Source organism: Mustela nigripes, chromosome 2, assembly GCF_022355385.1.
Source record: "Mustela nigripes isolate SB6536 chromosome 2, MUSNIG.SB6536, whole genome shotgun sequence".
NCBI classification, from domain to species: domain Eukaryota; kingdom Metazoa; phylum Chordata; class Mammalia; order Carnivora; family Mustelidae; genus Mustela; species Mustela nigripes.
In genome coordinates this window covers 18,198,748-18,219,396 of record NC_081558.1, presented here as the reverse complement: position 1 = coordinate 18,219,396, position 20,649 = coordinate 18,198,748, and the positions used below count along the sequence as shown (strand labels likewise).

Below are 20,649 nucleotides of genomic sequence, written 5' to 3'. Positions count from 1 at the left end.
TAAGGACAAGCCAGAGAAGGAGGTTTCAGGGGGAGCGTAAGAAGGACAGAGCTCTGGGACCCCGCTCTTCAGATGGAAGGTGCTGGGCTCTGGAGCTGTGCCCTAGCCTGTGTACCTGCCAGGAGGCTGGAGTCAAGAGACTCGGATGGTCACATACCTGCTCGTGGCCTCAGGGGGCTCCAGTCACACACATTACCATTGTGCTTGAACCTCCCCAACAGCCTCTCCCAGCACCCTTTGAGGGACCCCCACACAGCAGGCAGCCCTTCCTTTCCAGGGCACATCATGGTCCTGCTACCCTCTCAGCAGGCTGTCCAGTCGCCCCTACAGGCTGGACCGCCATGTGTCTATGACCCTACGGTGAGCTCTCGCCTCTGATGTGCAAGAAGAGGTGGGGGGCTTGGGAGCAGGGGCTGCCTCCGTAAGGAGATTGTGTCTGGTTCTCTGCTCTTCTCACCCAACAGACAGCTTCAAGGGCTGGGCTGGGGACACCATGACCTTGGAAAAAGTTCTGGACCCCGTGGGTCACAGCCCTGTATCCTATGATGGGGGAGGGATCAGTGATAAAAGGGGCCATTCTGTAGCTTCAGCCATGTGGGCAATAGGAAAACAGGCAGCATGGATGGTCTTCATTGCCTCCAGCTCTGGCCATACCAGAGACCACCCCCCGCACTCACTGCCAACACTGGCCCAGATGGAGCCCAAGGAAGATGAAGAAGAGCTGTCCCCATCTCTTCCCTACTCAGCCTGTTGACCCAGCAGAGGCCCGGGGCCAGGATGTTGGAAGGGACTCTGTGGCCGTGGTGAGTGTAGACATACTTTCTGAGCTTCTCAGAAAACAAACAAATAAAACACAGGGCCGGCTGTTCTTGGGAACATCGCTGTCTTGATATCACTCCCCTATGATGAAGACACGCACATACAAATACTCGTGTCCTCAGGACAGCAGCGTTCGTGACCTGGAGATCTGTCAAAGGGAACTGTCTAAGTCACAAAAGCCAGCTAGGGAAATGGGTGGGAAGTCAGGCTGGTTAAGGGGAGAGCAGCAGCACAAGGGTACTTATGAAGGTGGCAGCTGCAGGTGGGCCCTGAGAGAGGCGGGGGGGGGGGGGGCCGTGGGGGCCTCTGGACCTGGGGGGGGGTGATGGGTAGAAGGGGGTCGTCAAGAGGAATAGAGTAAGGGAGGAGACTCCGGCAGGCCAGAAGGAGGACGAGTAGTTAGGGGGAACTCGGGGCCACCAGTGGGGGTGTAGGCAGGAAGGGGTGGATTCCTGAGAGTTGAGCTGTCACTGTGGGTGGTCCCACCCTGCACATGTGGACAAGTCCCCCTCCGTGCAAACACAGCTGGATGGCATCTGCCTGGGACTGGTTCAGGGCATGGCAGGGGGTGTGGGGTGCTGGGATGGACACGTATGCATTCGCACGTATGACACTGATTCTCTCCTCCCGGCTTCCTCTTCCCAAGGTGAGGGGGGCGCATTTGGCAGACGCAGTCCAGTGGTGCCTTGGTTTCCCTGGGATGAGCCCAGAGCCTCTCATTTGCTGGGGGCTGCTCCAGCTGTCAATGGCACTGGGGTGGGGCACAGGAGATCCCAGACAGACAGGGATGGCTGAATCACAGGAGTGGCCGGCGGGACTCATGGCCTGAAGGCTTGTCTGGGCACCCCCATGGGGTGGGGGGTGAGTCATCTCCAGCTGCAGCCTCCCCCCACCACCATCCTGCCGTCTCTTCCATCCCCCCTAACCTATCTAAATTTCTGCCTCCAGCGGTCATCACTAGTCACTCTGACCTTAAAGCAGCCACAGCTTCTGACCCTGGGCAGGGTTGGAGGGTCAAGAACCTTCTGGGGGGAGTCCCGGAAGCCACAGGAGGTGGGGGGCTTTACACTTCAGTAGAGTCAAGTTGTCTAACCCGGCTGGGGTAGTGGGGGCGCGGCCTCCGGAACGCTGGGTGGGGGGCGGGCCGCCTGGGACCCCGCCCGCAGCTCCGCCCCCCTGATCGGGGACTTTTCTCGGCTGTGGCGGCGGGACTGCAGCAACGGCTGGCGGCGGGAGCCCGTGGACGGGCAGGCAAGACCGGGACAGGGATAGGGGTGGGCTGGGCTCCCACCGCGATAGCTGCGGGGGATGAGGGACAGAGAGCTGACCGTCTCCTCCACCCAGGATGAAGCTGCCGCTCCTGGTGGCCGCACTCTGCGCCGGGATCCTGGCAGGGGCGCTCCGCGCGCGGGCCCAGCACAGGGAGAGAGGTGGGCTCCGCCGGGAAGGACTTCATCCGGGCGCTTCACCCCGTCACCCGTGACCTTCATCTGGGACCCCTCCCACCTCCACAACCCTGCCTGCATCCCTGCTAACTCTCCCCAGACTCCCCAAACCCTCCGCTCCCCCTGCTGGTCTCCCAAACCTCATCCTATCCTGTTGGATCCCAAACTCTGGCTCCCTGAATGCAAGCTGGGTCACCCCCTCTTTGTCACTCCACGCTGGCCCCCCGAGGCCGACCTCAGTCCCAGATCCACACCCGTGGCCAGGCTATCCCTTCTCTGCATACACCAGTCCCCCACAGAGTCTGCTCAGGGCTCCTCTGTCCCTCCCTCAGAGGCTCCCAGGGCCCAGCCAGCCTGAGCCTGTTTGCTTAACCTCTGCGGCCTACTCCATCCTCCCTAACCCTTAGTGCCAAGAGACCACAGTGCCTGGAGGGGTGGGTGGTCTCCAAGGAGAGAGCCTCACGGCTCCTCCCCGCCCTAGTGACCTGCACACGCCTTTACGCCGCCGACATCGTGTTCCTGCTTGATGGTTCTTCGTCCATCGGCCGAGGCAACTTCCGTGAAGTGCGAGGTTTCCTGGAGGGACTTGTGCTGCCCTTCTCGGGGGCGGCCAGTGCACAGGGCGTGCGTTTTGCTGCGGTGCAGTACAGCGATGATCCTCGGTGAGTGGTGGCCCCTGGAGCTGGGGACCTGGAACTCTCACCAGGATTTTCCCCCTACAGGAGCAGGGAGCCCAGAAACCCCAAGGCCAGGCTTTGGGGAACCCAGACCCCTCTTCCCCGAGCCACAACCTCCTCTGGAGACAGACAAGGATCTCCTGGGTCGAGTCCTTACACCTGAGACACCTCTGGGCTGGTGTCCTGCCAAAGACAGCCCTGTGTGTTCTGGTCTGGAGATGGGGAGCTCAGGGGTCTCAGATGCCCCCTGCCTACCTACCGGACTGTCCCTGTTTCAGCCTCCTGATGCCTTCGGCCTCTCCCCTCCCACAGGGCCTCCCTGCCTGGCCAACGGCCACCTCCCTACAACCGGACCCTTCCTCCCACAATCACTTAATTAACCAGACATCCTGCTCCCAGAGGCAGGGAGCCCCAAGGAATCCAGCCCCAGGCAGGGCACAGAGGGGTACCAAAGGAGATTGTGACTGGCTTCAGAGGTGGAGGACAGGAGTCACAGAACCAAGAGGACCCTCAAGGGGACCTGGTATTCGCAAACCTCACCCCAGAGGCCTCCTAGAAGCCAGGGCCAGAACAGGTCCTGGCCCCGAGTCTGTTGCCACCTTCCCTCCCCTGCACAGGACAGAGTTTGGCCTCGATGCACTTGGCTCAGGGGGCGATGTGATCCGAGCCATCCGTGAGCTCAGCTACAAGGGGGGCAACACGCGCACGGGGGCTGCGATTCTCCACGTGGCTGACCACGTCTTCCTGCCCCAGCTGGCTCGACCTGGTGTCCCCAAGGTGATCTCTTCCCCTACCCTGCCCCCCGCATTAGCTGGCTGAGGCACACTGACTGACCCCGTGTGCCTGCCCCAGGTCTGTATCCTCATCACAGACGGGAAGTCCCAGGATCTGGTGGACACAGCTGCCCAGCGGCTGAAGGGACAGGGGGTCAAGCTGTTTGCCGTGGGTGAGTGCCAAGCTGAGATGACACACGGGCTGTGGCGGGGGCCTGTCAGAGGGCATGGGAACCCCTGAGCTCTGACAGGGCGTCCCCTCAGGGATCAAGAATGCCGACCCCGAGGAGCTGAGGCGAGTTGCCTCACAGCCCACCAGTGATTTCTTCTTCTTCGTCAATGACTTCAGTATCTTGAGGACCCTGCTGCCTCTTGTTTCCCGGAGAGTGTGCACGACTGCAGGGGGTGTGCCTGTGACCCTGCCCAGTGAGTTTCTGCCCACACTTGTGCCCTGACCTGGACCCCTGCCCCCCTGCCCCCCACCTGGGAGTGGTGATGCCGTCCCATGTGCCCCTGACAGGCTGGGGGTACTGTCCACGTGTCCTGCCCTCAGGGCAGGGGCTACCCCAGGGGCTCCTGACCTTTGACCCCAATGCTCCGCTTTAAGTCTGACCCCTGATCCTCCTGCCTGGTTACCTGACTCCCTGCCCTTCCTAGCTGATGACTCAACCTCCGGTCCCCGAGACCTGGTGCTGTCTGAAGCAGGCAGTCAGTCCTTGAGAGTACAGTGGACCGCGGCCAGTGGCCCTGTGACTGGCTACAAGGTCCAGTATGCTCCTCTGACAGGGCTGGGGCAGCCACTGTCCAGTGAGCGGCGGGAGGTAAGGATGTCAGGGATGGCAGGTGGGGGGCTGGGGATTTAGCTGGGCAAGGTAAAGTGACCTCTGACCCTGGGCAGGTGAGCGTCCCCGCTGGTGAGACCAGCACGCAGCTGCAGGGTCTCCGGCCACTGACCGAGTACCAAGTGACCGTGGTAGCCCTCTACGCCAATAGCATCGGGGAGGCCGTGAGCGGGACAGCCCGGACCAGTGAGCACTTCTGCTAACCTCTGACCCTAACCCCTGACCCCGCTCCCCTAACCGCCCAGTAACCCCCCGCCACCCCTGACTCCGCTAATACCTGGTGCACCTTCCCCCAGCTGCCCTGGAGGGGCCGGAGTTGACCATCCAGAACACCACGACCCACAGCCTCCTGGTGGCTTGGCGGAGCGTGCCGGGTGCCACTGGCTACCGTGTGACATGGCGGGTCCTCAGTGGTGAGTGAGGGGGAACCCCGCACCCCAGACGGGATGGCAGGGCTCAGAGTCTGCAGGGCACACTGACCACCCCTGCCGTGTCCCCCTGTACCCTCCTGTGCCCCCCGTGCAGGCGGTGTCACACAGCAGCAGGAGCTGGGCCCTGGGCAGGGGTCAGTGTTGCTGCGTGACCTGGAGCCTGGCACAGACTACGAGGTGACTGTGAGCAGCCTGCTCGGCCGGAGTGTCGGGGCGACCACCTCCCTGACTGCCCGTACTGGTGAGAGGGCCAGGGGCTTTCTTCGGGCAGGGTGGGCAGGCTGGCAGGGCACCGAGACCGCTGACGTCCCGCGTGCCCTGGGCAGATGCCTCTGTTGAACAGACCCTGCGCCCGGTCATCCTGGGCCCCACGTCCATTCTCGTTTCCTGGAATTTGGTGCCTGAGGCCCGTGGCTACCGGCTGGAATGGCGGCGTGAGAGTGGTCCGTGCAGGGGAGAGGGGTGGGCAGGCAGGGTTGGGCTTGGCTTCAGCTGGCCTGACCCTGTCATCTTGCAGGCTTGGGGGCGCTGCAGAAGGTGGTGCTGCCCCCTGACGTGACCCGCTACCAGTTGGATGGGCTGCAGCCGGGCACTGAGTACCGCCTCACGCTCTACACGCTGCTGGAGGGCCGTGAGGTGGCCACACCTGCCACCGTGGTCCCCACTGGTGAGGGCTCTGTGGGCCTGGCCTCGTGACAGGGGAAGGGATGGTGGGGGGTGGTGTGGAGGGCCGGGCAGACTTTCATGCTGCACTCTCCAACAGGGCCAGAGCTGCCTGTGGGCCCTGTGATGGACCTACAGGCTACCGAGCTGCCTGGGCAGCGGGTGCGAGTGTCCTGGAGCCCAGTTCCCGGGGCCACCGAGTACCGCTTTGCTGTGCGCAGTACCCAGGGTGAGGGGGTCACAGCCACACTCACACACATTAAAGATCCAGCTGTTGGGGCTGACTGCACCTTCACCCAATCTCTTTCTGCTTCTGGGTTTCTATAGCTTTCTCCATCCATCGCCCGAGGTGGCAACTGAGCCCAGATCTGTCGTTGGGTGTCTGCTCCCAGCCCTGCCTCAGCCCCTCTTCTCACAGGGTCTGTCTCCACTCGCTGCCCCACATCCCTGGCTGCAGCTTCGCCCCCTTCTCCACAAGTACAAGCTCAGTCCCTGTCCTTCAGGGATTCTAGCTGGAACCACTGTCCATGCTGAGCTCTCAGCATGGACAGTCCCCACCCAATACTGGCCCCACCCAATACTGGCCCCTGTTACCCCATGTCCCTGTCTATTGATGACCTGTCAATTCCTTTTTTTTTTTTTTTTGAGATTTTATTTATTTATTTGACAAAGAGAGAGGGAACACAAGCAGGGGGGAGTGGGAGAGGGAGAAGCAGGCTTCCCACTGAGCAAGGAGACCGATGTGGGCCTCGATCCCATGACCCTGGAATCATGACCTGAGCCAAAGGCAGATGCTTAACGACTGATCCACCCAGGCACCCGACCTGTCAATTCCTATGACTGTCTAGTGACTTCTCTCGTCATACATTCCATGTCCCTGTCCACAGACCTCTATCATCTTGGGTCTCCATTCATCACTGGTCCATTATCCTGTGTCACTGTCTGTCACTGACTGTCATCATCCCACATCTCTGTGTCTCACTGACCCCTGCCCGCCTACCCTGCTTTCTTAGGAGTTGAACGGACTCTGGTGCTTCCTGGAAGTCAGACGGCCTTTGAGTTGGATGATGTCCGGGCTGGGCTAAGCTACACTGTGCGGGTGTCTGCTCGGGTGGGCGCCCGCGAGGGGGGCGCCAGCATCCTCACGGTCCGCCGGGGTGAGTACTGCAGAAGGGCTGTGGGGGAACAGCTGCCTGCCGGGCTCACTGCAGTCCTGATTTTGACCTCTGATCTCTATCTTTCACCCCCAGAACTGGAAACCCCACTTGCCATCCCAGGGCTACGAGTCGTGGCATCGGATGCTACACGAGTGAGGGTGGCCTGGGGCCCCGTTCCTGGAGCCAGTGGATTTCGGATTAGCTGGAGGACAGACAGTGGTCGGTGTGGAGTGTGTGGGAGGGTTATGGAGAGGAACGGTCAGGGTATGGGGGATGGAGGGGGCAGGCAAGAGCCATGTCAACACTTTCCTCTGACCCTAGGTCCAGAGTCCAGCCAGACTTTGCCCCCAGAATCCACTTCCACAGATATCACAGGGCTACGGCCTGGCACGTCCTACCAGGTGGCTTTGTCGGCACTGCGAGGAAGAGAGGAGGGTCCCCCTGCGGTCATCGTGGTTCAAACTGGTCAGGGCCTGACCCAGCCCCTTGGCTATCTATCTCCAGTGCTCCTTTGGACCCCCATGCCCTCCTCTCTCAGACCCTTGCTTCGCCCCAGATCAGTCACAGTCTCCCTCTTCAGATTCCCGCTGCCTTCTCCCTCAGAGTCCTGCTTTCCCCTTCGGCCTCCCTTGTCTCCTTTTAAGCGCCCCCTTCCTTAGACTCCTTTGCCTCTCCTCAAAGATCCCACACTCTTTGCCCTCGGATTTCCACCACCTCATCTCTCAGGCTCCCGTGGCCTTTTCTGCTCCACCTGACTCTCCTCTAAGACTTACGCTTATACCCCCTCACTGCTTCCTCTGACCCTATTGTTTTCCCTGTCAGACCCTCTTCTCTCTCAGATTCCTAGCACCTGCTTCACTCAGACTGCAACTGTCTCCTCTGTCAGAACCCCCACATCTTCCCCGATCTGGCCCATTCACCACCTCCCCCATCAGATCCCTGTTTCCTTTTAGAGTTCTGTAGCCTTCCGGTAGATGGTCCCCCAATCCTCCCCCATCAGACCCTCCACTGTCTCCTCCATGAGACTCTCCATTGCCTCTCCCCCTCAGACCCACTGGGCCCAGTGAGGACTGTCCATGTGACGCAGACCAGCAGCTCATCTGTCACCATCGCTTGGAGCAGGGTTCCTGGTGCCACGGGATACAGGATCTCCTGGCACTCAGGCCGTGGTGAGGACCAGGGGTTTTGGAGGGGACTGGAGGTTTTGGAGAGTCACAGGGGTGGGTGCAGGTCTGGGTGGAATGGGGGATGGGGGTTAATTAGGGGTCCAGGTGGGGCATTGGAGGGCAGAGGCTACCCAGCCCTGGAGCTGTCTTCATTCCCACTCCCAGGTCCAGAAAAATCCCAGCTCGTTTCTGGAGAGGCCACAGTGGCTGAGCTGGATGGGCTGGAGCCAGATACTCAGTACACGGTGCGCGTGTGGGCCCGTGTGGCTGGTGTGGATGGGACCCCCACCTCCGTGCTTGTGAGGACAGGTGAGTGAATCCTGGCCAGCTGGCAAACATCTCATCAGCTACCCCAGCCCACTGTGTATTCTCGTCGGCTTCAGCTGCCCTCTCCTTCACTGCTCGGTGACCTTTCCACATTGACTAAGTGTCCCTCCTCAGCGACCTCCTGGCCACCCCACCCTGCCCACTCTGGGGCACTGACCTCCTCCCTCTCAGAGGTTGCCTGTACTGACCTGTCCATACTAACCTCTCACTGACCTTCAGACCTCCTTGCACGGACCATGTTGGCACTGCCACCCCGTTCTCCTCCAGCCATCCAGTGGCCCCTGGCCCCTTACCCTGCCTCTGCCCCCAGACCCTGCACCCGTGGGCAGTGTGTCCAAGCTGCAGATCCTCAATGCTTCCAGTGATGTTCTGCGGGTCACCTGGGTAGGGGTCCCTGGAGCCACAGCCTACAGACTGGCCTGGGGCCGCAGCGAGGGTATGTTTCCCTGATCCGCCCTTGTCCCTCCCGGCTGGGACTGCCCTCTCTGGTAAGCCACCCCCACCCCGACTGTTGCTCCATGTTTGCCTGCCTAGGTGGCCCCACGAGACAGCAGGTGCTCCCAGGAAACACGGACTCCGCAGAAATACGGGGCCTCGAAGGCGGAGTCAGCTACTCGGTGCGAGTGACCGCACTGGTCGGAGACCGCGAGGGCGCGCCCGTCTCCATTGTCGTCACTACACGTAGGCGGAGCTCGGGCTGGGGCTAGCCTTGGATTGGTGGCGTGGACGGTTTGGGGGCGGGGTTTGTGCACGGCGGGGGTCGAGGAGGGAGAGGGATGAAGCCTCGGATAGGCAGAGGAGCCGGTTGGGGCGGTGCGCTTTCCAGGATTGGTCTGGCATTGGCTCAGGAGCGAGTGGGGGCGGGGCCTCCCTGATGCCGGGGCTTTCTCTGTAGCGCCTGAGGCTCCGCCAGCACTGGAGACCCTTCGCGTTGTGCAGCGAGGGGAGCACTCGCTGAGGCTGCGCTGGCACCCGGTGCCCGGGGCACAGGGCTTCCGTCTGCGTTGGCGACCCGAGGGTGAGAGCTGTCCCCGCGTCGGGGGGCTGGCTCAGGGACCAGAGGGGGCGGGGCTGGGGGCGGGGCTGGCGAGTTACGCGAGGTCCGTGAGTGGGCAGGGTCTGTGGTTTGCTGGATCAGTGACAGTGCTCGGAATCAGTCAGTCCGGTGGGTGGGATCAATAAAGGTCGGTCGTGCAGGGTCAGTAAAGTGAACAGGGTCAGCGAGAATGGGGAAGATCAGTTAGGAGGGTGGATCTGGTCGGCAGGGTCAGTCGGTGAGGTGGGCAAGTTCATTAATGCTGGTCTGTAGCATCCTTCCGTGTGTTTTGGGTCCTCACTCTCATGCCTGCCCCAGGTGGCCAGGAACAATCCCGGGTCCTGGGGCCCGATCTCAGCAGCTATGAACTGGATGGGTTAGAACCAGCCACCCAGTACCGCATATGGCTGAGCGTTTTGGGGTCAGCTGGAGAAGGGCCCCCCACGGAAGTGACTGCACACACTGGTGAGCCCAGAGAGTCCACTCTTTCCTGGTGTGAGCTTTCCCCCACTGATGACTCACCCTGGTATCCTGCACCCTATGACCCTTAGTGACTCCTCCTGGAGCCCTCCTACCACTCTTGCCCCTGGGGTGACCCCCAGCACGATCTCCCGTGACATTTCTTTCACTAACCCAAGAACCTCCTCAGGTGATCTCTCCCCTTTGGGTTCTCAAGACATAGACTCTGATCCCTGGTCTTTGATACCTTTTTCAGAGTCACCCCGTGTCCCAAGCACTGAACTGCGTGTGGTGGACACTTCAGTGGACTCAGTGACCCTGGCCTGGACTCCAGTGTCTGGAGTATCCAGCTACATCCTGTCCTGGCGGCCACTCAGACGCCCTGGCCAAGGTGAAGTGGAGGCCAAGTTTGGGATGGGCTGGCAGTTGGGGTTCCACAGGAGGCCTCCCGTTTAACCAGGTTTTATCCCCTGCAGACATCCCTGGGGCCTCGCAGACACTTCCAGGGATCTCGAGCTCCCAGCAGGTGACGGGTCTAGAGCCTGGCCTCTCCTACATTTTCTCACTGATACCCATCCGGGAGGGTGTACGGGGTCCTGAGGCCTCTGTCACACAGCTCCCAGGTATGATAGGCACGGTGGGAGGGGCCCAAGGGGGTAGCCAGATGGGCTAGACACTTCAGTAACAGCGCCCTTCCTGCAGTGTGTGCGCATGGCCTGATGGATGTAGTGTTCCTGCTGCACGCCACTCAGGACAATGCTCATCGTGCGGAGGCTGCAAAGCGAGCCCTGGAGCGTCTGGTGTCTGCACTTGGGCCTCTCGGGCCACAGGCAGTGCAGGTTTGGCCCCAGAGATAGCCAGACTCCTTCTGATCCCAGCCCTTTCCCAACCCAGGCTTCACAGCAGTGATCATTAGCCCCCTCTACCAGTGATCCAGGCTGTATCCCAGCCCTCCCCAGGCTCCAGATCTCCCCTTCTGCTGCTTAGCTCCTTATCCTACCATCACTGCTGACTCCCCCAAGTTCAGGTGTAGTCCTGAGTGTAGTCCCACACCCTGAGCTCTGCATCTCCCCCCACAGGCCCTGTCATTCTTTTTTTTTTTTCCTTCAAGATTTTATTTATTTATTTGATAGACAGAGATCACAAATAGAGAGACAGGCAGAGAGAGAGGAGGAAGCAGGTTCCCCGCTGAGCAGAGAGTCCGATGCAGGGCTAGATCCCAGGATCCTGAGAACATGACCTAAGCTGAAGGCAGAGGCTTTAACCCACTGAGCCACCCAGGCACCCCCAGGCCCTGTCATTCTTGCTCTGCCATCCTCCCCAGCTCTGTGTACCCCTCCCATCCCAGGTTGGCCTCCTGTCCTACAGTCATCGGCCCTCCCCACTGTTCCCGCTGAATAGCTCCTACGATCCTGGCGCCATCCTGCAGAAAATCCGCAGCATCCCCTACGTGGACCCAAGTGGGAACAACCTGGGTAAGGAACTGCACTGGACGTGGACTCTGGGCGCTTCCCCACGGGGAGCTGGTGGCCCTGGCTTCTGACATGTTCTTTGTCCCAGGCACTGCTGTGGTCACTGCTCACAGGCATCTGTTAGCCCCGGATGCTCCGGGGCGCCGCCAGCACGTACCAGGGGCAATGGTTTTGCTTGTCGATGAGCCCTTGAGAGGTGACATCTTCAACCCTATCCGTGAGGCCCAGGCTGCTGGTGAGGAGGAGGGCCAGTGGGAATGGGGCCTGGGGATGGCCTGGCTTTGGCGCAGTTGTCATGCAGACTGCTGGACCCCTCCTTAGGGCTCAAAGTGATGATTCTGGGCCAAGCCGGAGCTGACCCAGAACAGTTGCGTCGCTTGGTGCCGGGCGTGGACCCTGTCCAGACTTTCTTTGCTACGGATGATGGTCCAAGCTTGGAGCGGGCAGTCAGTAGTCTGGCAACATCCTTGTGTCAGATAGGCTCAACCACCCAGGTTTGCAAGGCTCCTGTGGGGGAGGGGTTGCTGGCAGGGGAAAGGGGGCCTGGGGACCCTTGGTAGAAGAGCCCGGCCTCCAGGAGATCTTATATCCACAGCCACAGCCAGAACCTTGCACGGTGCATTGTCCAAAGGTAAATGTCCAGGGTTGAGAGGGTCGGTGAGGGCCACACCCGGGGCTGACCCCTCTGACCCTCATTGGACATATCTTTCCCCAGGGCCAGAAGGGGCAACCTGGAGAGAGGGTGAGTGACCCTAGTTGGAGGCAGAGAATGGTTGGGGGTCAGTGGGGCTGGGAGAAGACTGGTGGTAGAGAGCTCACTGATCACCCTTTCTAGGGCCTGAAAGGACAAGCTGGGCCTCCTGGGCCCCCCGGCCTTCCGGTGAGTGCCTCCCCACACCTGTCCTCTGCTCCCTGACTGGCACACAGGCTCCTTACCGGCTTTTTCCTCTCAGGGCAGGATTGGTGTTCCTGGCCCCCAAGGGCCCCCAGGGAGTGCTGCTGCAAAGGGTGACAGGGTGAGTGGAAACCTCTGAGGTTCCCCTAAGACACTCCTGCAAGTGTCCCCTGGGTTTTTTAAAAGACAGAAAGAAAGAACGGGGTTAGAACCACAAGGGTATTCCCAGAAGCCGAAGTGGACGTTGTAAACCGCACCAGAGACTTCAGGAAAGGGCCTAAAGCACAACAACCAGGGGAGTTTTGAGATTTCCCCCAGGGAGCCTGGGTGTAAGTTCTAAATCCCAGAGGCAGGGAAGGCCCTCTGCCTCGTCACTGCCCTTGTGCCCAGGATGAGGCCCCGCCGAGCTCAGAAGGGTGGCTTCTCTGCCCCACTGCTCCACCCCAGGAACACTTGGGGACCTGTGGGGTTCTGGGCTCCTCCAGCAAACCAGGGGCATAAGGGTGGGCCTCTTCCTGCCCTGACATCTTTGCCTCCTTAGGGCTTCCCTGGGGCAGAGGGCCCTCCAGGCAGCCCTGGCCTCCCTGGGACTCCAGGAAGCCCTGGCTCAAAGGTAAGCAAGCCTTGCCCTTGCAGGTCCCACGGTGGGACAGGCTCTTTGCTCGAGTGGGTGGTGGGTGTCTGACTGTCCTGACCACTTCCATTAACAGGGTTCCCCAGGGTGGCCTGGTCCTCGCGGAGAACCAGTAAGTTGTCTTCCCTTCTTTGCTCATCCAGTGTCTTCCCAGAGTCCTTTCTGCAGGGTGGGGGGCTGTGGGGGAGTGCAGCGTCAGAGTGCCAGTGCCCAGGTGTCACCCTTTGCTCTATTTTGTCCTCAGGGAGAGCGAGGACCTCGAGGCCCGAAGGGGGAGCCGGTAGGTGCAGAGGGGAAGGGGGGAGCCAGGTGGCCCAGGGAGGAGCAGGCTGGACACTGTGCAGGGCCTCCTGCATGATAAGGGATAGCTGAGTCCCCTCGAGGGGCTTCTCCCACCTCATGGCTCCCATACCCTGAATCCTGTCCACTGCTTTCTGTCCTGCAGGGAGAGCCCGGACGAGTCACTGGAGGCGAGGGCCCAGGACTTCCTGGGCAGAAAGGGGACCGTGGACCTCCAGTAAGTTCCAGGATGTGTGGGAGCAAGTGATGTGTGGTGGGGGACCAAAGGAAGGCAGGTTGGGAGCGGGGGTCCGTGGGGGCATACTTTACACTTTATCTCTTTCATCAGGGCCTTCCTGGACCCCGTGGCCCACTGGGGGACCCAGGACCCCAGGGGCTTCCAGGACTCCCTGGAACGGCCGTGAAGGTGACAACATGACCCCTGTATGGTTTCATGACCTCCGTGTGCTCTAGTGATTTAGTGACCCTATTTGAACCCTACTGGCCACTCTTACTCCATGTGACCCTTAGTGCCCCATGACTCCTCAGTGCCCCCATGACCTTCGTGATCTGATTTGTCCCTGACCTTCACCTTTCCCCTTACATTGGGGAGTGGAGCTGTAGTCCAGGGTCATGGGGCCATGATCTGTCTTTCAGGGTGACAAAGGCGATCGTGGGGAGCGGGTAAGTTGAGGGGCAAAGTGTCCTGGGGGTGGCTTGGTATTTGATTCTTCGTGGTTGTCATCTCACCTGCTATTCTGTCTCAGGGCCCTCCAGGACCAGGTGATGGCGGCACTGGTCCAGGCGAGCCTGGGCTGCCGGTAAGGGAGCCCTGAGGCTCTGCTGGGGAGCTTGGGGCCATGCCCAGGGGTGTGGATCCTGGGGCTGGGGCTCTGCTGAGCAGTGGCGGGGGGTGCTAGCCCTCACAGTTTGGGGCTCACATTTTTATTCACTTTCTCCTAGGGTCTTCCTGGAAACCCCGGACCCCAAGGCCCAGTTGGCCCCTCCGGAGAGAAAGGAGAAAAAGTAGGAAGCCTGATCCCCTTGGTGTCTCAGTTCTGGGGTGGGGGCGGGGGCAGGGGCAGGGTCTTCTACTCATCTGTTTCTCCTTCAGGGTGACTGTGAGGACGGAGCCCCAGGTCTCCCAGGACAACCTGGGAGCCCGGGTGAGCGGGTGAGTGTACGGGGCAAGGGCTCCGAGGGGCGGCCCCAGCTGCCTTGGCCTCCCACCGTCTACGCTCTCCTTATGCCCAAACCCAAATCTCTGCACCCCTCCTAGGGCCTACGAGGACCTCCTGGAGACATTGGCCCCAAAGTAAGTGCCATTTTGGAGGGTCAGGTGTGGAACGTGACACACTGGGTAGGGACTGCTGTAGGTCTGGGGGCCGTGGGGGGCGGGGTCAGGAGAAGAGGATTCTCACCAGGTCACAGGCTGTGGCTTCCAGGGCAGGATGGCTAGAGGTTGAGACACCTTCTCTGGGGTTTGACAGTCAAGGCACCCTCCCTGTCTCCCCTTAGGGTGACAGAGGACTGAAAGGGGCTGTGGGTGAGGCCGGAGAGAAGGTGAGTGCACCCCAGGGGGCTCTCTGGGCCCCAGAGGCTCTGGAGTCAGACTCAGCTCTGAGCTATCCTGTTCCATCAGGGCGAACGTGGATCCCCCGGCCCAGTGGGACCCCAGGTGAGCCCTCTGACCCCAAAGCCAGTGTCCAGCTGACTCGAGTTCTGTGCCCCTTCCTGCTTCTGACTTCTCAGCCTAGACTCCCCCTGCCCCTCCACCTCTGCTCACGTAATTGCTGCTCATGCAGGCTCTAACTCTCAACCCCTGGGGCCTGCTTTGAACTTCTTGACTCTACTGAACTAACCTTGACTTCCACTGACATGGTCTCTTGTCGCCCCGCTGAGTTCGACCCCTGCCACCTGAATCCTGGCCTTTCGCACCCTCTCTCCAGCACCCCTGCAGTCTCTAGCGCTTGTCTGCCACCATCTCCTGCCCCCACCCCCTGGACCAGCATGTCCGCTCTTCTTCCCCAGGGCCTGCCTGGAGTGGCTGGACGTCCCGGACCCGAGGGGCCCGAAGTGAGTCTGTGACCGTGGTGGGACTGGGAGAGGGCTTTTCCCATGTTCCTCCCACTCTGGCTTCACACTGTTTCCATATGCAGGGGCCACCGGGACCCGCCGGCCGCAGAGGAGAGAAGGTGGGTCATTGCCTGGGGCCTGGTCCTCTCCCTGCCCTCCCACCCCTGCTCCATACTAGGGATTTTGGTAGGTGGGACATTGGGAACGTGGATTCCTAGGTGGGTCTCTGACCCATCCCCGCCTCTGTCCTTTTTCCACAGGGGGAGCCTGGTCGCCCTGGGGACCCTGGAGTGGTGAGCAAAGGGTGGATGGGACTTTGGGCACAGCTCCTTGCACACTGGCCTGCGTGTAGACCAGTGTTCCAGGCCAGGACCCTGTAACCTTGGGGCCCTGGGCAAGCTAAGAGCTCTGTGACTCTCCTTATGCTGTAACACCCCTCCTGACTCCTGGCTGTCACCTGTGACCCTGTGACCATTACGTAGGTCATTGGCTCCGTGTAACCCCTGCCTGGCTCCCAGCCGGGCAGAGACATCAGGACAGAGACGAGCTCTGTGACTTGTAGTTCGATATAACCCCATCGCCTGTCAGTCACAGTATTGCGGTGCCCAGGTGTGGCCAAGCGTGTCTGTCCTATTTGTTTTCAGGGACCTGACGGTGCCGGGGCCAAAGGAGAAAAGGTAATTTTGACAAGAGGGAAAGGAGGCTGACACAGGGTTGAGGTCAAGGTCATAGGGCCTGCCGGAGGCCCCTGAGGGGCAGGATTGCTGGATCAGGGCGGCGGTGGGGGCTGGTTCATGGGACTTGGGGCTGGTGCTGATGGTTGATGGCCTTTGTCACCTCTAGGGAGATGTGGGGCCCCCTGGGCCCAGAGGAGCAGCAGGAGTCAAAGGGGAGCGGGTGAGTGAGGGGACAGTGTCTAGGGGGTCGGGCAGGTGAAGGCTGTGCTGCCTGACTTCTGATCCTTCCCACCCAGGGTCCACCCGGCTCGGTTCTTCCTGGAGACCCTGGCCCCAAGGGAGACCCTGGAGACCGGGTGAGTAAATGTGGGACTGGGGGGCTGTGTGACAGAAGGAGATGAGGTAGCACCTGAGAGCTCCAAATGAGTCCCCCCTTCCATGCCCTGCAGGGTCCCATTGGCCTCACCGGAAGAGCAGGACCCCCGGTGAGTACCTGTGACCTTGGGTAACCTGGAGGTTTCTGGGGTTACCACCCCCCAAGAGTTGGCTGCTACCTGCGTCCCGCTCACCTCACTTCTGCCTCCTCCACAGGGTGACTTGGGGCCTCCTGGAGAGAAGGGAGACCCGGGGAGGCCTGGCTCCCCAGGACCTGTCGGCCCCCGAGGACGAGACGTAAGAAAGCTGGAGTTGGGGGAGGGGGTTTCTGAGGGACAGGGGAGTAGGATGTTGTCAGCCTCATGGGGGAATCTGGGAACTGGGGCTAATTCTCCTGTCCCACAGGGTGAAGTTGGAGAGAAAGGTGACGAGGGCCCCCCGGTGAGACTCCTTCCCACGAACCCCTACCCTTGAACTAGGATCCCACTGGGCAGGGGGCGCCACCAGGTCATCCAGTCCATTCCCCTGCCTGCTGTCCACCTGGGGCCAGGCTCTTCTCTGCCCCTTCCCCCCGAGTCAGTTTGAGTCCAACCCACCCGCTCAGTGTGGCTTTCTCTCTGTCACCAGGGTGATCCAGGTTTGCCTGGGAAAGCTGGCGAGCGTGGCCTTCGGGTGAGGCTGGCAGGGTGAAGTGAGGTGGTGCTGGAGAGTCTGGAAGGAGGCATGGGGTGATGGGACACTCTGGCATGGTTTGGGGGTGATGGGGAACCTGGGGCAGTATGGGGGGTGGGTCATGGGAAGCCTGCAACATGCTGGGAGGGCCTGTCTCAGGCCAGCTGCTCTTCCCAGGGGGCACCTGGAGCTCGGGGGCCTGTGGGTGAGAAGGGAGACCAAGGAGATCCTGGAGAGGATGGACGAAACGTGAGTCCTAACCCCTGACCCCAACCCCAACCATCTGGTTCCCAGCCCAACCCTACAATGCTAGGTCCTCACAATTTTCTGGGACCCCTTCATCACAACCTCCAAAGGCCTCCAGGATTCCCATGGGTCCTCAATTTGTGCCCCAAACTCCCTGAACCTGCCAGTTATCTTGATGATCCTGACGCCCTGACTCTCTGCAGGGGAGTCCTGGACCGTCTGGACCCAAGGGGGACCGCGGGGAGCCGGTGAGTAGTGCCAGTATCCTGGGCTCTGGAGGAATGCAGATTTCCAGTGTTTGGTCTGGTCAGTGACCATGTAAGGGCGCTGAAGGTCAAGGTGGGGAGCACTGATGGCCACCTCCGGGCCCGACCTGCCTTCTGGGGCTTGGCATCGGGGTGCTTCAGGGAATCTAGGAGCAGAATTGAGGCTGGGGCAGAGCTGAGCCATGCCCTGGGACCTTGGAGCTCCTCATTGCCCATAATCATTTCCTTCCCCAGGGTCCCCCAGGACTCCCTGGACGGCCGGTAAGAGTTGAGCTGAGTCTGGTCTACCATCCTCTCCCTTGCCTGCCCCTGTTGATGCTGTATGGTGTCCCTTCACTCCTTCCAGTGGGGTGGGATGGCTCCCGTGTCCCCCATGGCCTCCTGATAGCTCCACTGATCCCACAGCCCCTCACTGGCCCCGCTTCTCCTTGTTGAACCATTCACGGGCCATTCCTCCTGACAGGTGGAGCCCGGACTTGGAGCTGGAGAGAAGGTATCAGGGTCCGGGGGTCTGGAGCAGGGCTTGGAGCACAGGAAGCATCCCAGTGCCTCCACCACTGGCTGTGCCTGCGACCGTAGGGCTGTTCCTTCAACAAGCTTGTCTCTGCCACAGGGAGAACCTGGGGACCGTGGACAGGAGGGTCCTCGAGGACCCAAGGGTGACCCAGGCCCCCCTGGAGCCTCTGGGGAGAGGGTGAGTGTGATTGGTCCCTGGAGGAAGTGTGGGTCTGGGAAGGCCTGGTTCTGATTTCTTCCTCCCCTTATCCTCAGGGTGTCAGTGGACTTCGGGGGCCTCCAGGCCCGCAGGTGAGTGATGCTCTTTGCCCCAGCAGCTTCAGTCCCCCTCCTCCCCTCACCCCTCATCTGACCTTATTCTCCCCAGGGAGACCCAGGTGTCCGAGGCCCAGCAGGAGAGAAGGTGAGGGCAGGGAGGGTTTTTAGCCGTGAGCCAGGCTCTTAGGTCTGTCTTATCCTTTGTGGCCTCTTACCTCTCTGTTTTCCTCAGGGTGATCGGGGTCCGCCTGGCCTAGATGGCCGTGGTGGGCTAGATGGGAAACCAGGAGCCCCTGGCCCCCCCGGGCTGAACGTGAGTTGTGACGGTCATTGCCTGGTCATGCCCCCCTTCCCTCTTCACGTGACCCCAGCCTCATCTGGGTCTTCTTGGTCTTGAGCTCTGGGGACAGATGGGGTATTTGTGGCTTCTCCTAGACCCCTCCTGGATAGGGGGTGTGAGTGCCCCTCAGGCCCTGAGTTCACAGGAACTAGTGGCCATGTCAGCAGGTAGTCCTCCTGAGCCCACAATCACTGCAGACTCCCTGACTTTGAGTCTCTCCTCAGGGTGCTACGGGCAAAGCTGGAGACCCAGGGAGAGACGTAAGTGATGGGAGATGTCAGGACGGAGGGCAGCTCGGTCTGATCATCACATCGCAGCATCAGTGGGAGCAGTGGGAGCTGGTCCAGCCCTGTCCCTGGCAAGCAGGCTCTAGCAGGGTCCAGCTTTCTGACCTTCTCTGCCTTGGCCTGAGGAGGTCCCCCAGGTCCTGGAGGTTCTTCCCTGGGGAGTTTTAGCAGGGGATCCCTAACCAATGGGGTCTCTGCCTCAGGGGATCTCAATGAAACCTCCAAATTTTAAGATCTCTGTCCTCAAGGAGGATCTCAGTGGGGTCCTCCCCAGTCCACGGGTGTACTTTGGGGGCTCTTTTAGTGGCTCTTTCAGTCCTAGCAAAGACTTTTTCCAGGGGCTTCCGGGCCTCCGAGGAGAACATGGCCCCCCTGGCCCCCCTGGCCCCCCTGGAGCCCAGGTGAGACTGAGATTTCTTTTTTTTAAGTTCATTTATGTACTTCTTTAAAAAACCTCAGTAATCTCTACACCCCCCCATGGGACTTGAATTCATGATTCTGAATTCAAGAGTCACACACTACCAATTGCGCCAGCAGGGCGCCTCCTTCCTCCCCTCCCCCAGGCCCTGACTCCTGATCAGTGATCTGTCCCCACAGGGAAAGCCCGGAGAGGATGGCAAGCCTGGCCTGAACGGGAAAAACGTGAGTGTCCAGAGCAGACACAGGGACAGGTGCACACAGCCCAGGTGTGCAGACACGCATGGGCCACACACTAAGGCCCCTGCTGAGATGCGTCCACACCCACGGTCCTACCCCGGACACACACATACTCCCTGAAACACACCTCCACGTGCACATGCATGCAGTCTTGTGGACGGTGAGCCATGGGGCCGCGCTAAATGATGCCCAGATGGGCTGACAGCTGCCACGATCACACACAGCCACGGGCACAGGCCAAGAGCCACGGGCACAGACGGAGGGGTGCAGACATACTGGTGTGAAGCCACGTTCAGGGATACCTGGAGACGTGTTGGCACGCAGGCACCTTCACCCAGCCCACATAGGTGCCGAGACGTATGTGGAACCCGGGCCACATGTGGACTTGCGTTGAAGTACGGTGAGACACACGTCCAAGGCTCTGGCGTGTGACACACGTAGTTATATCCACAGTCACTCGTACGCATATGGCCAGATGTATCGGGGTGACACACACAAGACTTATGGGCAGATCCTGGGACATACAGATGATTCTCAAGTCACCAGGGACACGTGGACACACGTCTATCTCACATAAACATGATGTGGCCATATGTAGACGTGGGTGAAGGTGTGCAGACAGACTACTTAGTAGGTGACACCTACTAAGGGTCACCTGCCAGGACACACAGACAGACCCATGCAAGGCTACACACGCTAACGCACACACGTGCACACACATGTCCAGAGGCACGTAGATGTGGAGCTACATCTGGAAAGCCAGAGACAAAAGCCATGGGCAGTTACCTGCGAGGTGAGCAGAGCCCCGTAGGTGTGCCCTCCGAGTGCCACAGTGCACTCAGATGGTCACAGGCCCTGCTCTGAGCCACACGGAGGCTTGGAACTACCGACCCAGACATATGGTCACCTGAGGCCCACCATGCCAGTGTCTTGCAGGCAGACAGCAATGAAAGTGAATTTGGAGGCTGATGTGAATCTTCTGCCCACAGGGAGAACCTGGAGACCCTGGAGAAGATGGGAGGAAGGTAAAGCCTCTCACTTGGAGTCTGGTTTGGCCCCAGGTTCGGGCCCTGTGTAAAGCGCTCTTGTCTTCCTCAGGGAGAGAGGGGAGATTCGGGCGCCCCTGGGAGAGAGGTGAGTGCTGGATTCTTCTGCAATCTGACCCCAGATCCCGACTCTGCAGTGTCTTGCAGACCCCAGGGTC

At 60.5% G+C, this 20,649-nt stretch overlaps 1 protein-coding gene across 1 annotated transcript in view; it reads left to right on the top strand.

The window, feature by feature from the left end:
• The first annotated feature begins 1,982 nt into the window (after positions 1 to 1,982).
• COL7A1 (collagen type VII alpha 1 chain) overlaps positions 1,983 to 20,649 on the top strand; it is a 31,463-nt gene continuing 12,796 nt past the window's right edge. Inside the window, exons 1-67 of the mRNA XM_059389655.1 lie at positions 1,983 to 2,070; positions 2,164 to 2,249; positions 2,746 to 2,926; positions 3,559 to 3,718; positions 3,794 to 3,887; positions 3,979 to 4,140; positions 4,372 to 4,535; positions 4,613 to 4,742; positions 4,853 to 4,969; positions 5,082 to 5,228; positions 5,314 to 5,430; positions 5,505 to 5,654; positions 5,751 to 5,879; positions 6,664 to 6,807; positions 6,901 to 7,026; positions 7,129 to 7,272; positions 7,857 to 7,976; positions 8,139 to 8,282; positions 8,611 to 8,736; positions 8,835 to 8,981; positions 9,196 to 9,318; positions 9,655 to 9,801; positions 10,052 to 10,186; positions 10,272 to 10,418; positions 10,498 to 10,634; positions 11,144 to 11,270; positions 11,356 to 11,502; positions 11,589 to 11,761; positions 11,863 to 11,898; positions 11,983 to 12,009; positions 12,103 to 12,147; positions 12,221 to 12,283; positions 12,704 to 12,775; positions 12,873 to 12,908; positions 13,041 to 13,076; positions 13,242 to 13,313; positions 13,425 to 13,502; positions 13,733 to 13,759; positions 13,843 to 13,896; positions 14,039 to 14,101; positions 14,190 to 14,249; positions 14,355 to 14,390; positions 14,594 to 14,638; positions 14,718 to 14,753; positions 15,107 to 15,151; positions 15,235 to 15,270; positions 15,412 to 15,444; positions 15,796 to 15,828; positions 15,995 to 16,048; positions 16,125 to 16,184; positions 16,278 to 16,313; positions 16,420 to 16,500; positions 16,609 to 16,644; positions 16,831 to 16,875; positions 17,053 to 17,124; positions 17,325 to 17,369; positions 17,622 to 17,648; positions 17,851 to 17,880; positions 18,001 to 18,081; positions 18,159 to 18,194; positions 18,271 to 18,306; positions 18,394 to 18,474; positions 18,726 to 18,761; positions 19,127 to 19,189; positions 19,386 to 19,430; positions 20,435 to 20,470; positions 20,544 to 20,579. Coding sequence (XP_059245638.1) covers positions 2,165 to 2,249; positions 2,746 to 2,926; positions 3,559 to 3,718; positions 3,794 to 3,887; positions 3,979 to 4,140; positions 4,372 to 4,535; positions 4,613 to 4,742; positions 4,853 to 4,969; positions 5,082 to 5,228; positions 5,314 to 5,430; positions 5,505 to 5,654; positions 5,751 to 5,879; positions 6,664 to 6,807; positions 6,901 to 7,026; positions 7,129 to 7,272; positions 7,857 to 7,976; positions 8,139 to 8,282; positions 8,611 to 8,736; positions 8,835 to 8,981; positions 9,196 to 9,318; positions 9,655 to 9,801; positions 10,052 to 10,186; positions 10,272 to 10,418; positions 10,498 to 10,634; positions 11,144 to 11,270; positions 11,356 to 11,502; positions 11,589 to 11,761; positions 11,863 to 11,898; positions 11,983 to 12,009; positions 12,103 to 12,147; positions 12,221 to 12,283; positions 12,704 to 12,775; positions 12,873 to 12,908; positions 13,041 to 13,076; positions 13,242 to 13,313; positions 13,425 to 13,502; positions 13,733 to 13,759; positions 13,843 to 13,896; positions 14,039 to 14,101; positions 14,190 to 14,249; positions 14,355 to 14,390; positions 14,594 to 14,638; positions 14,718 to 14,753; positions 15,107 to 15,151; positions 15,235 to 15,270; positions 15,412 to 15,444; positions 15,796 to 15,828; positions 15,995 to 16,048; positions 16,125 to 16,184; positions 16,278 to 16,313; positions 16,420 to 16,500; positions 16,609 to 16,644; positions 16,831 to 16,875; positions 17,053 to 17,124; positions 17,325 to 17,369; positions 17,622 to 17,648; positions 17,851 to 17,880; positions 18,001 to 18,081; positions 18,159 to 18,194; positions 18,271 to 18,306; positions 18,394 to 18,474; positions 18,726 to 18,761; positions 19,127 to 19,189; positions 19,386 to 19,430; positions 20,435 to 20,470; positions 20,544 to 20,579 — 5,592 coding nt within the window. The 5' untranslated portion in view covers positions 1,983 to 2,070; position 2,164. The remainder of the gene's footprint in view (positions 2,071 to 2,163; positions 2,250 to 2,745; positions 2,927 to 3,558; positions 3,719 to 3,793; positions 3,888 to 3,978; positions 4,141 to 4,371; positions 4,536 to 4,612; positions 4,743 to 4,852; positions 4,970 to 5,081; positions 5,229 to 5,313; positions 5,431 to 5,504; positions 5,655 to 5,750; positions 5,880 to 6,663; positions 6,808 to 6,900; positions 7,027 to 7,128; positions 7,273 to 7,856; positions 7,977 to 8,138; positions 8,283 to 8,610; positions 8,737 to 8,834; positions 8,982 to 9,195; positions 9,319 to 9,654; positions 9,802 to 10,051; positions 10,187 to 10,271; positions 10,419 to 10,497; positions 10,635 to 11,143; positions 11,271 to 11,355; positions 11,503 to 11,588; positions 11,762 to 11,862; positions 11,899 to 11,982; positions 12,010 to 12,102; positions 12,148 to 12,220; positions 12,284 to 12,703; positions 12,776 to 12,872; positions 12,909 to 13,040; positions 13,077 to 13,241; positions 13,314 to 13,424; positions 13,503 to 13,732; positions 13,760 to 13,842; positions 13,897 to 14,038; positions 14,102 to 14,189; positions 14,250 to 14,354; positions 14,391 to 14,593; positions 14,639 to 14,717; positions 14,754 to 15,106; positions 15,152 to 15,234; positions 15,271 to 15,411; positions 15,445 to 15,795; positions 15,829 to 15,994; positions 16,049 to 16,124; positions 16,185 to 16,277; positions 16,314 to 16,419; positions 16,501 to 16,608; positions 16,645 to 16,830; positions 16,876 to 17,052; positions 17,125 to 17,324; positions 17,370 to 17,621; positions 17,649 to 17,850; positions 17,881 to 18,000; positions 18,082 to 18,158; positions 18,195 to 18,270; positions 18,307 to 18,393; positions 18,475 to 18,725; positions 18,762 to 19,126; positions 19,190 to 19,385; positions 19,431 to 20,434; positions 20,471 to 20,543; positions 20,580 to 20,649) is intronic.